Source organism: Panthera pardus, unplaced genomic scaffold, assembly GCF_024362965.1.
Source record: "Panthera pardus isolate Hobbes unplaced genomic scaffold, ASM2436296v1 HiC_scaffold_1, whole genome shotgun sequence".
Lineage (NCBI taxonomy): Eukaryota > Metazoa > Chordata > Mammalia > Carnivora > Felidae > Panthera > Panthera pardus.
Window position 1 is genome coordinate 85,045,508 of NW_026526654.1, and position 12,329 is coordinate 85,057,836.

Sequence of the window (12,329 nt, forward strand, 5' to 3'; positions counted from 1 at the left end):
GTTCTGTCTCTGTCTCAAAAATAAACATTAAAAAAAATATTTTTTAAATAAATAAACTTTCGAAAAAGTTAAGGCAGGAATGAATGAATGAGTTAATGAACAAACGAATGAAGAATAATAGCAGTGTGAGCACTGTGCAATGGTTAAGGCTTCTGGATGGTAGGGAGGTCAGGAACGGAGCCTACACCAGGCTGGGCAGAGTCCCAGTCAAGGGCTTAATTAACGGTGAAGTGAGTTTGGGTAAGTGTCACATCTCAGCATTAAAGCTAGAGACATGAATGCAGGGAGTTTCCAAGTGCATTCCTGGCAGGAAAGTGAAGAAACACAGATAAAAGCACTTTAGAATGATCGGGGTTGGTAGTTTCCAGGTGCCAGTGAGCAATAAAGAGAAGAGCCTGGCTGATTAGTTACGTGCTACCGGGGCAGTAAAGGGACAAGAACAGACTGCTGGGTTGCAATCTGTAGCCAGGCTCCTTAAACGAGCCACAACAGGGCGCAGAGTAGGTGCTACTACTTCCCAAGGGTGGAAATCAGGATGTGTCCCTGGGACTATAAGGCTGCAGGAGCGCTGAGCGGCCCAGTACTTGGACTCTAGAAGGAGGCCCTGGGACAACCAGTCCCGGCCGCGAGCCCTGACCGGGCGGAACGCGCGGAACGCTAGCATCCTAGATCCCGCCGGACACAATTTCCAGTCGCACCAGCGAGCGTCCAGCCGGCGGGGCAGCGTCTGCGCGTGTCCGAGGAGGGACCTGGCAGCGGGGAAAGAAGGGCCAGGGCCTGTGTCCCTCCTCTAGAGCCTCCCCGTCATCTGGACGACCCCGAGCTGCTGCACGGGCTTCCGACTTCTCCCTTCAGTAGACGATTAGAGGGCGCAGCGGCCTCCGGAGACAAGCCCCTCTCGCCCACGCCCGTCGGTCACAACCTTCCAGGACCCGAGAGGAGCGCCGCCCGCCGCGAACTTTCCTCAGGGCAGGAGGACTGCCCAGCTTCTGGCGAGGTGAGCTCGGGGAAAGGCTCCGGGTCGGCCACTACTTCCGGGAGACGCTCAGGAAAGCAAGCCCCCCCCTTGGCCCCCGTCTCTCCTCCGATTGGTTAACTGCTCTCTCAATGCCCTCCCCTAACTGGTGATTGGCTCAGATGCACCGTCTGTCACCTGCCTCCCTGTGGGAATCCAGGTCGCTAAGGGAAGCGTTCCTTAAGGCTCGGTGGGGAAGAGGTTGGTTGGGCCCCTGAGCCCAGTTTGTTTACTGTACTGCGAACCGTACCCCGGCGCGAGCTTGCGTCGCAACGGCCAGGAAAGGAACCAGTAGCGGGACGGAGGGCGGGGGGTGGCAAGAAAGTGAAGGCTCAGAAGTAAACTGAAGACACCTGACCCTGGTAACATCTGAATGGGAGCAGGGTGGGAAGGAAGGCCTTTGAGAGGGGAGTTGTGATCCCAGGAGCTGTGGCCGTGTAGGAGGGAAGGCCTAGTTTCTGTTGCGGGAGAGACAAGGGCCTAGCGGGGGGTTTTAATGACCTAATTGTTTGGGGGATCTGATTTTCTAGGCGAGCGTCTAAGGGTCCACTGAAGGTTTTGCTTTGACTTTGCAGCAGAGCTTTGACTTTGTTAGCCATTCCCGTCCTTCAAAGAGACCATTTATTGAATGATTCAGTTCTCTCCTATTGCTCCAGATGGGCAGCGCTCCAAAAAAGCACAAGCAATGGAAGGATGGACACCACTGCGTGCATTGAAAGCATGTTGAAAGGAAAATAAGGTATTCGCTTTGTTTAGTTGCGGTTAATCGTACAAGAAAATTACCTGCGAGAAGAAGCTCTTAAAGTTTTGTGTTTTTTTTTTTTCAACGTTTTTTATTTATTTTTGGGACAGAGAGAGAGACAGAGCATGAACGGGGGAGGGGCAGAGAGAGAAGGAGACACAGAATCGGAAACAGGCTCCAGGCTCCGAGCCGTCAGCCCAGAGCCCGACGCGGGGCTCGAACTCACGGACCGCGAGATCGTGACCTGGCTGAAGTCGGACGCTTAACCGACTGCGCCACCCAGGCGCCCCGAGAAGCTCTTAAAGTTTTGAGTGATTATCAGGGTAGCTTGGTTTTTATGATGGGTTTCAAATTTTTTAAATGTTTGGTACAAAAATTTTATTACTGCTCTCCCTAGCGCACGTGCTCTTTGCTAATGATGGCCTTGTCCTGATTATTCTGAAAATGGAAACAAACCTTGGGTTTTTAGTAACGTTAATTTGCTTTTGATTGGGTAGTGTCATTCGATCTTTCTTTTAAAAAAAGGACATAACAGTCACTGTAATAAAATCCCCAAATTTGGAACTTAATGTTAGCATGTACATGAAACTGGATACTTGCTTACTCACACGTAGTTCAGACTTGTAGACTAATTTACTTTGTATTTAAAGTAGTTTGCTTATTAAACACTGAGTCAGAGGCGCGGCCGTTGCTTCTCTGGTCACCTAGTTATTTGATCCTCCAGCCTCCATTATGTCATGTGCTGTAATCACACACACCCTTTATTGACATCTAGAAATTGTCAAGGAATAGTTTCTTTCCTTCCACAGCACGCCCAAATTAGCTTTTAAAGGTAGACCTGGGCCCTACCTTGGAAACTTCTGATCTGGGCTTCGAGATGAGATCTAGGGCATCTTTTTTTTTTTTTTTTTTTTTTCAACGTTTATTTATTTTTGACACAGAGAGAGACAGAGCATGAACCGGGGAGGGTCAGAGAGAGGGAGACACAGAATTGAAACAGGCTCCAGGCTCTGAGCTGTTAGCACAGAGCCCGACGCGGGGCTCGAACTCACGGACCATGAGGTCATGACCTGAGTTGAAGTCGGTCGCTTAACCGACTGAGCCACCCAGGCGCCCCTAGGGCATCTTTATTTTTAAGAATTTCCTCAAGTGAGTTTGATGTGCCTTCCCAGGTGAGAGCCGTTGACTTGCTAAATAGATGCGTGTAAGAAATTCTAAGATATTTGTGAAACAAGTAGTTTTCCTCACTGGTTTCTTTTCTGTGCAAAAGTAAGCCTCTAAGGAATGACACTTGAGTATAATAAAAAAAAAAAAAAATAGGATTTGCCTAGGCAAGGTCAGGAAGTTTCACGGGCACTCAGAAACCTCTGGGACTAACCAGGCCTGAGGATGAGCTTTGCTATGGGGGAGGCACAGGGTGCCCTTATACACATTCACAGTCCTCCGAGCAAGCGTGTGGCATTTCCCGTTAGGTTTAAGAGACCAGCTGCCAAGTCTGTTCAGTAGATACAGTAGGCCAAATTATTTTTACCTAAGAAAGTGCAACGGAGGGTAATATTACATATGTGAGTTTTATTTGGGGGAGAATACCTTTGCTGGAAATAAAGGTAGACGATAGCCTCCCAATAGCTCTGTGCTTATGAAGTAAAAAACAATTTAAAATCATGCATAAAGTGCATAATTCAGCTTGTATTTTGTATGCTAACATGAAGTACCCAGATATTCGAACTGTCAGTGAGGGTTTTAGATCAACTTTATCAGAGAGTGAAGGAGGCAGAAAAATGAGAGGAGCACTTTGGTATTCAGCTATGAGAAATGCGTGGTAAAACCAAATCCAGTCTGCTTTAAGTAGTGGCTTCAAGCAAAGAAGTAGGTCCAGTTGTGTTCTGTCTCCTAGAAGCTGCTTTTCGTTTCATGTGTGAGTTCTTCACTGCAAGATTTGGCATATGGAATATATGAGCAGAGGACGAAATTTAAACTGAAAGTAAAGAGACCGTAAGTCAAAAACACGAAGCTCTGTGTGGTCCATGACTAACAGCCTGGATCTTGTACATCTTGTTTGAACAGAAAGCCAGGAATCTCAGTATGAATCCGTCTAGATCGAGATCGGACGATGGTAGTGAAGAAGCCTCATCTCAAGCCCATGATCGTCGTGAAAGTGAGAGAAGATGGCAGCAAGAGCGCCTCCACAGAGAAGAAGCCTATTATCAGTTTATTAACGAACTCAATGATGAAGATTACAGGCTAATGAGAGACCACAATCTTCTAGGCACCCCTGGTAAGATATGGGTAAAAGAGGAGACACCTTTTTTTATTATAGTAAGGAGGAGTTTCAAAATAAGGAGGGTTTTTTCCCCCCTTCTTCCCTCTCCCAAAATATAAGGCACTATTTTTGTGAATTTAAGACCCTTGTAATATGACAAAATAGAAAATCACTGGCTTCTCTTTTTGATAAGTATGAATCTTAGACATGGAGCTCACAAATGTACATAATAGTGTCAATTTTTTACATATACGGCCCTGTTTCTCTTTTAAGTAATAGTTGTAAATTAGATATTTTTTAAAACCCAGTTCTGGGGCGCCTGGGTAGCACAGTTGGTTGAGTGTCCAACTTTGGCTCAGGTAACAATCTCGTGGTCTGTGAGTTCGAGCCCCGTGTCGGGCTCTGTGCTGACAACTCAGAGCCTGGAGCCTGCTTCCGATTCTGTGTCTCCCTCTCTCTCTGCCCCTCCCCCGCTTGGTCTCTGTCTCTCTCTCTCAAAAATAAATGAACATTAAAAAAAAAAAACAACTAATTTGAGGTGTTATAATTTATTTATTTACTTAGCTGAATTAATAATGCTTCAAAAGTCTAGTGTGTTCCATAAGTTTTTTACAAATTTATTTCAGAAATGAACTAATTGAAACTTGTATGTTTGCACACGATATATTTGTATATTGCATATTTGCGCACTGTATATTGATGACTGATATAATGACCTGTTGAGGTAACATTCAAGCAGATAAAGATTCAGAGTTTTTCCTAGAAATACTTCCTTTTAAATTTCTTTTAACTCTAATACAAATCTACGAATTAGGGTTTCTAGATTCCTAAGTGTATCAACTGAGAGGATTTTTAAAAGAGTATTCAAATTAAACCCTATTTTTATTTTAATAAAACACAACCAAAATGATGTATACTTGCATCAATTAAATATTTTTAACTGTCTATCAATGTAACAGACCATGAAAATAATAGAATGTCTTCTGCAGATCGCTAAAGATTATTAGTCTTAACCTTCACGAGCTCTCCTAAAACAATCATTTAAGGTATTTAGTTTCACTGAGCAATTTTTTATTGTTTTTAGGAGAAATAACATCAGAAGAACTACAGCAGCGATTGGATGGAGTCAAGGAACAAAGAGCATCTCAGCCTGACTTGAGAAGTGGGACAGATACCAGAGGTACTGTGGATTCCTTTCCATTAGGAACAGGTTTAATTAGAGCAGTGGCAGACATGAACTTACTGGATCTTGGACAGTACTTTTGTTTTTAATGTTTTCCAGTTTCAATGTGGTACTCATTCAGATAGTATTTACCCATCATGTGCAAAGCACCCTAGTTAGGCAGTATAGGACAGGGGTTGAATACAAAGACCCTTTACACACACGGATTGCCCTTGGGGAGCTCATGTATGTGAGATAGTGTACAATGAAGTTAATTACCAGCATAATTCTTTTTAATCTTAGAATGCACACACTACTTCTTTTAAAGTAATGTAACTAAACTTCGCTTCTAAAATTTTCTACAGAGCAATACAGAAAGATTGAGAAAACATGTCTTTATTGTTAGTTTTATTATTTTTGTGTTTGTCATGTTACCGAACAAACACTAAGTCATAAAAAGTTCTTATAAAAAATAAAGTGAAAAAAATTTCAAACTAAACAGAAGTGTATAGAATTAAAAGTAAAGCCAACTCAATGTACCTCTTACCAGTTCTACTTCCTTCCCCAGAGGTATTCATTATTGGTAGTTTCACTTTTTTTTTTTTTTTTAAGTCATTTCACATATTAAGACTATTGTATTAGAGCAAAGACGATTAAAAACTCAAAAATGCAACGGCTCAGTGAGATACAAGTTTCTTTTCCTGTTAACAGTCCAGGGGAGATAGGCAAGCTTTACTCCATGAATCCTCTTGGAACCCAGCCAGCAGAGTAGTTCTATCACTGTACCATCCAGTACAGGAGCTATTAGTCCTATGTGACCATTTAAACTTAAGTAAAATTAAATAACATTTAAAATTCAGCTTTTCACTCCTGTTAGCCACATTGAAGTGCTCGGTAGTCACATATGGTTAGTGACTTCTGTATTGGACAGGACAGACGTAGAAATTTCCACTGCTGCATATTTTCATATTTGCATATTAAAAGTTTCATTGGACGTTGCTGCTCCAGGATATTGTGTACATGATCCAGCTAAGTCACAACCACCTCTAGGTTCTAGCTGGCAGGTCTAGGTTCCAGAAAGAGGTCCAGGCACCAGTCCGAAAGTGAGATCTATCACTTTCACTCCTATTCCTCTGATGAGAACTTAGTCACATGGCTGCACCCAATGGCCAGGCTGTTCACGTGACCATTACAGTGCATTTGTAAAAGGAGTAGGGCAGGACAGGTTTCATTAGATTATTAGTGAACTCTTTTACGCACACCATCATCATACGTTCTAGTAACTGAAGATGGAAGTTGCCTTTAGCATGTTTTTTATCTGCCTTTTACTCCTGTCTCTTTCCAAATTAAAATGGAAATTGGATTTCCTTTTTTTTTCTGTATATGTAGATATGGAAGTTACACCATATTGCTATAGCTGGTAATGCTGGTCCTTTTACTATGTTTTAATGGAAAATGTACTTACCGCATATAAAATAGCTTGTATCTTTTAGATATGGCTAAAGGTGGTTTATTTTATTGACACCAGCAGTTGATTAATAGCTTTAACTTTAATATTTAAAAATGGTTTTTACAAGAAATTTTTATAAGAGATTGAAACGAAATCAAAGCCATCTCATTTAACGGCCATTTTTGTGTAGAATAAACTTAAAGGTTAAAGTCTGTATAGTTCATGTGCATTAGAATGATTTTCATTGACTTTTTCCCTTTATATAATCCACTGGTTAAAAATGGAAAACTTAAGCTTCCCGTAGTAGCAGTGTTATGGAAGTTTATCAGGGGCTCATTTTTTCTAAATTGATTCATTCAACATTAATTGAGAGAGTCTGATTTGTACCAGATACTGTTGTAGAGGTGGGGATTTAACAGTAAATAAGACAAGATAAAACTCTTCATCTTCCTGGAGCTTACATTCTAAATGAACAGAAAATATTCATAATGGCTAACCTTTATTAAATGCTTCCTATATGCCAGGTATTGTACTAATCATTTTATATCCAGTATTTTATTCTCATGATAATCCTATGACATTTATACTTTTATTATCTCCAAGTTACAAATAAGGGTACAGTCCTAGAGAACTTAGGTAGCATGCCTAAAGTTTCCCAGCTTCACATAAAGACATAATGTAGTGCTAATATGTATTCAGAAAGGCACATTTCTTAAAGTGTACATTTTTGGCAGTTCCTGAGAAATAGGATAAAATTCCTGAGGTCATGAAAATACCTCTAGCTGTAAAATGTTGACTTCCCTTTACCAGAAGAATCCCATTCACAATGAAGTATATATAAGTTTTGCCACTATATTTTACTGATTTTACCATATGGCTAAAGCAATTTAAATGTACTGTTTTAGTATTGGCTGTATTTCTCATCTGCTTTAGTTTTTTTAAATATTTATTTATCTTTGGGAGAGATTGAGTATGCAGGCAGGTGGAAGGGCCAAGAAAGAGGGAGACAGAGAATCCCAAGCAGGCTCCGTGCTGTCAGCACAGAGCCTGACACAGGGCTTGAACTCACGAATGGTGAGATCATGACCTTAGCTGAAATCAAGAGTCAAGCACTTAACTGACCGAGCCATCCAGGCGCCTCCTCATTTGCCTTAATATTTTGCCAGTAATGGGCATAGAGAAAGTAAGAATGAGGATTTCTTCAGAGCTTTGCATAAACAGTATTTATAGTTTTATAATACATCAGAATGTATTATACTATGCATATAGTATATACTTTTCTTTTAGAAATTCCAACTTTTTGCCATTTTCATTCACTAAAATGCATAGATGTTCTTAAATATTATTGAATTTAATAAAAAATTTATCTCGTAAGCTTTAATAAAAGTCTAAAGATAGATTTTAGGAATTGATCTTAAGTTGATTTGCTTTGCTTTCCAGACTCAGAAGTCCCTAGAGAAAGTTCAAACGAAGATTCTCTGCTAGAATGGTTGAACACGTTTCGACGCACGGGAAACGCAACTCGAAGTGGACAAAATGGGAACCAAACTTGGAGAGCTGTGAGTCGAACAAACCCAAACAGTGGAGAGTTTCGGTTTAGTCTGGAAATCCATATAAATCATGAGAATAGAGAAATTGAAATTCATGGCGAAGATCAGACAGGCATTCCACTTTCAGATTTTAGCAGGGATCATACTACAAATAGGCAACAGAGGTCAGCCAGTCCTGTGGCTAGGCGAACGCGAAGCCAAACCTCCATGAATCACAGTGGTAGTAGCTCCAACATCCCAAGGACTAGGCTCGGTTCAAGGGGGCAGAATTCAGCAGAAGGATCTTTCTCAACATTGGGAAGATTAAGAAATGGCATTGGGGGAGCAGTTGGCATTCCTAGAACGAGAGCTCCGCGTGCTGATTTCGGTAGTCACGCAAACCAGTTGGGTGGTAGTGAACTCAGGCAGAGGGAGGGGCAGCGGTTTGGAGCAGCACATGTTTGGGAAAATGGGGCTAGAACTAATGTTACAGTGAGGAATACAAACCAAAGATTAGAGCCAATAAGATTACGGTCTGCTTTCAGTAGTCGAAGCCGCTCACCAATTCAGAGACAAAGTGGCACTGTTTATCGTAACTCACAGAGAGAAAGTAGACCTTTACAGCAAAACGTCAGAAGGTCTGTTAGGAGGAGAGGTATAACGCGTGTCTTTTTAGAGCAGGATAGGGAACGTAGAGGTACTGCCTATGCTCCATTCTCTAACTCAAGACTTGTGTCAAGAATAACAGTAGAGGAAGGAGAAGAATCTAGCAGATCTTCAACTGCTACACGACGACATCCAACAATCACACTGGACCTCCAAGTGAGAAGGATTCGTCCTGGAGAAAACAGAGATCGGGATAGTATTGCAAGTAGAACTCGATCTAGGGTAGGGCTAGCGGAAAATACAGTCACTATCGAAAGCAATAGTGGGGGCTTTCGCCGAACTATTTCTCGTTTAGAGCGGTCAGGTGTTCAAACCTATGTTAGCACTATCACAGTTCCTCTGCGGAGGATTTCTGAGAATGAGCTTGTGGAACCGTCATCAGTGGCTCTTCGGTCCATTTTAAGGCAGATCATGACTGGATTTGGAGAATTGAGTTCTTTAATGGAGGCCGAATCTGAGTCAGAGGTTCCGAGACATGGTCAGCATTTACCAGAGAGGCACTCAGATCCGAGCACCGTAGGTGCAGTTAATGACATCAGCCAGCACAGTGAAGGTTCCTCTCAAAACAGGCGGGCCCGAGAAGACAGCTCTGAAATGCGTGGTGAAAACGAGACTCCCCGGCCTCCCGCCCGAAACAGTGATAGCAGAGGTGGCCGGCAGTCGCGAAATTCAAATAACTTAGTTGAAACTGGAACACTACCTATCCTTCGCCTTGCTCACTTCTTTTTACTAAATGAAGGTGATGACGAGGATCACATACGTGGTTTAACCAAAGAGCAGATTGACAATCTTTCCACCCGGAACTATGAGCATAGCAGTATCGATAGTGACCTAGGCAAAATCTGTAGTGTTTGCATCAGTGACTATGTGACTGGAAACAAGCTCAGGCAATTACCTTGCATGCACGAATTTCACATTCATTGTATTGACCGCTGGCTCTCAGAGAATTGCACTTGCCCCATCTGTCGGCAGCCTGTTCTAGGGTCCAGCATAGCAAACAATGGGTGAAGCGTTGGGTCTGTTCAAATAGTACATTTTAGTAGAGCTGAGTATTTAAGCACCCTTTTGTTGAATCCTTTGTGATGAGCTAACCAGGATGAAAAAGAACAGATTATTATAGTTTGCACTATTTTTTGTGTGCTTTTTTAACTTGTTAAAAAGAAAATTTATATGAAACTTAAAATGGCAAATGTTAAATTATCGACAAGTACAGAATAGTCAATATTGCTAGAACCAAATAATCTTTAAAATGTTCTTATTTTGGTAATTTCGTCATGCTAAGCACTTTTGTATCTGCACAATTCAGTAGGTTAACAATCAATCTTCCTTTTCTTAATCGCACAGCAGACTTTATGTGGACTTTCAACTTCCATAGGCTTAGTGCCATGTCCAGACAATGGTGTCTAAATAAGCCTTTCGTTAACTTTTTATTGTAAGGACAATATCTTTTCATGAGAGAGTGTTTGGCTGAATGTTTGCTCTATATATTTAAGTTACTTGAAATGTTAAATTTAATATGCAGCATACCATATATGTATATATAGATATATAATTTTAAGGGTAAAATATTCCGTCTAAAAACTACCAGTTTGGTTCTTATTTAAGCTTTTGGGCTATTACTGCATATGGCACAATGTGTAACATTTACAGGATCATCTCTGGGAGGAAGTAGATATTTAAAAATAGAGATAATTTACTGAAGCGTCTCTGACAATCTTACTAGACAGCAAGCAATATGTAATACTGAACAAGTATTTCTTTACTCAGAAATGGAACATGGACATTTTAGTACATATAGATTATTTAACTTGAGTTCGGCCTTTTTGTGACTTGTTTGAATGTGCAAACAATTCTTTGGATTATATTAAGTAAGGTATACAGATATGCATGGTTTCTCAAATTTACTTTTAAAATCTAAAAAAAAAAAATGTCTATGAAGAATCAAATGCATAGATAATGTGTTAAGTTTACTTGGAGGCCAAAAACTCCAAATAATACAAAACAAAAAAACCCTTAAGAGAATGTGGAATTTATATGAACACGAAGTATGCATTGAAGATCTATTTCTACCAATAAATATTAAAACAAAGCTGTATGTGAACTTCTTTTCTCTTGGTTCCCTGTGATTTATTTTTCAAAAAAAGAAAAATTTCACACCTACAAGGTGTCAGACAGTGTTACAGGTGCTGAGGATTCAGCTGAGGACAGAGTCCCTATCTTCACAGGAAGAGAACATTTAATGAGTTACTGAATTAAATGAATATATGACACAGTTTTCCTGTGGTGATACTGCTTGGGGAAAACCACAAGAACAAATTCCTCAGGACCAGATTCGGGAAGATTTACGTGTATCTCAAGATTGTTTTTCCTTCTGATTAAGTAACTATATTCATCAGGTAAGATGCATACACAGGAGTTTTCAGGGAGTGCATTTAACACCTGGAGGGAAAGCTTTTAGTAAGAGTCATGACTTCGTTTGGAGTAAATGGTTTATGTAGGTCAATCATGGGGCTGGGAGGTTTGAATGCTTTAAATGCCAGACTAAGGAATTTTACTTCACCTTACAAACTTTTGGTGTCTCTTGGTGAATTTAGTGGCGAATGGTAAGATCATTTTTCATGTTTCAGGAAAATTGGTGTGGTGTAGTGTTCATAACAGTGGAGTAGAGAGAGGGGGGAAGCAAAAAAACCTTAATAAAGGAACCACTGTGGTCATTTTTATCATCGGTTATCATCATCCTCAGTTACTAGCTAACCTAGCGCGATGGCAGTGAAACTGGAAAGAGAGAGAAGAGAATAAAAATGTTGGGAAAAAAGGACATTATTTGGTTTCTTGTTCAGTATGAAGTGGGAGAGCGATATATTCACAGATGGAAAATCACCCGAATAGAAGAGAGAGAGGTGTTTCAAGCTATGCCAATGTAGACATTTATCTTAAATATGCACCTCTCCCTCGTTTCAGTGATACCGTTTGTTCCCAGTATGACCAGAGACTAAATCCAGCATTTTTTGCTCATGTGGAATATTCTTCAGGAAGTTCTACCTTCCCTGGCTTGATCAGTTAGGAAAATCAAGAGGAGAACAAAGAAAGGGGGAAATGAAAAAAAAGTAGGGATAAAGGAAAAAATACAAGCACGTTGATTCTTTGACTTGGTCCTTTGCAAGACATGGTTAGGACCAGCATTGAAGGGACCCCAAATCGGCATTTGAGATAGAACTACATGGTACAGTTTATGGAAAATTCCCGCTAAGCAGCAGGCTTCATGTGTTTTGTAAATTGGTATCCTAGTCGGGAACAAAGGAGTGTTTTCTGTAATATTTTCATTCATTTCCCAGTAAACAAAGCTGATGACAAATACAAAGGCTCTTTATCTATTTATAGCCTCTATTTAGCAATGATTGCATGCCTTATGGTTCCAATATAGAAAGGAACAAATAGTTTGAAACGCTTCATTTGAATATCGTGCTCCATGTCGTGTCCTTAGAGCTTATTCTTTATAGTG

General features: G+C 40.8%; 1 protein-coding gene across 4 annotated transcripts; it reads left to right on the forward strand.

The window, feature by feature from the left end:
* Nucleotides 1–689: 689 nt before the first annotated feature.
* Nucleotides 690–10,916, forward strand: RNF6 (ring finger protein 6). Of its 4 annotated transcripts, none has more exons than XM_019447926.2 (5): nt 690–997; nt 1,672–1,754; nt 3,825–4,035; nt 5,105–5,200; nt 8,073–10,916. In XM_019447926.2, exons 3-5 carry the CDS (start codon nt 3,843–3,845, stop codon nt 9,833–9,835), a joined length of 2,052 nt encoding a protein of 683 aa, XP_019303471.2. In that variant the 5' UTR covers nt 690–997; nt 1,672–1,754; nt 3,825–3,842; the 3' UTR covers nt 9,836–10,916. The 4 variants fall into 4 exon arrangements, with proteins under 4 accessions (XP_019303471.2, XP_019303472.2, XP_019303473.2 ...); XM_019447927.2 differs by lacking the exon at nt 690–997 and adding an exon at nt 1,105–1,216; XM_019447928.2 differs by lacking the exon at nt 690–997 and adding an exon at nt 1,148–1,205.
* Nucleotides 10,917–12,329: the final 1,413 nt, after the last annotated feature.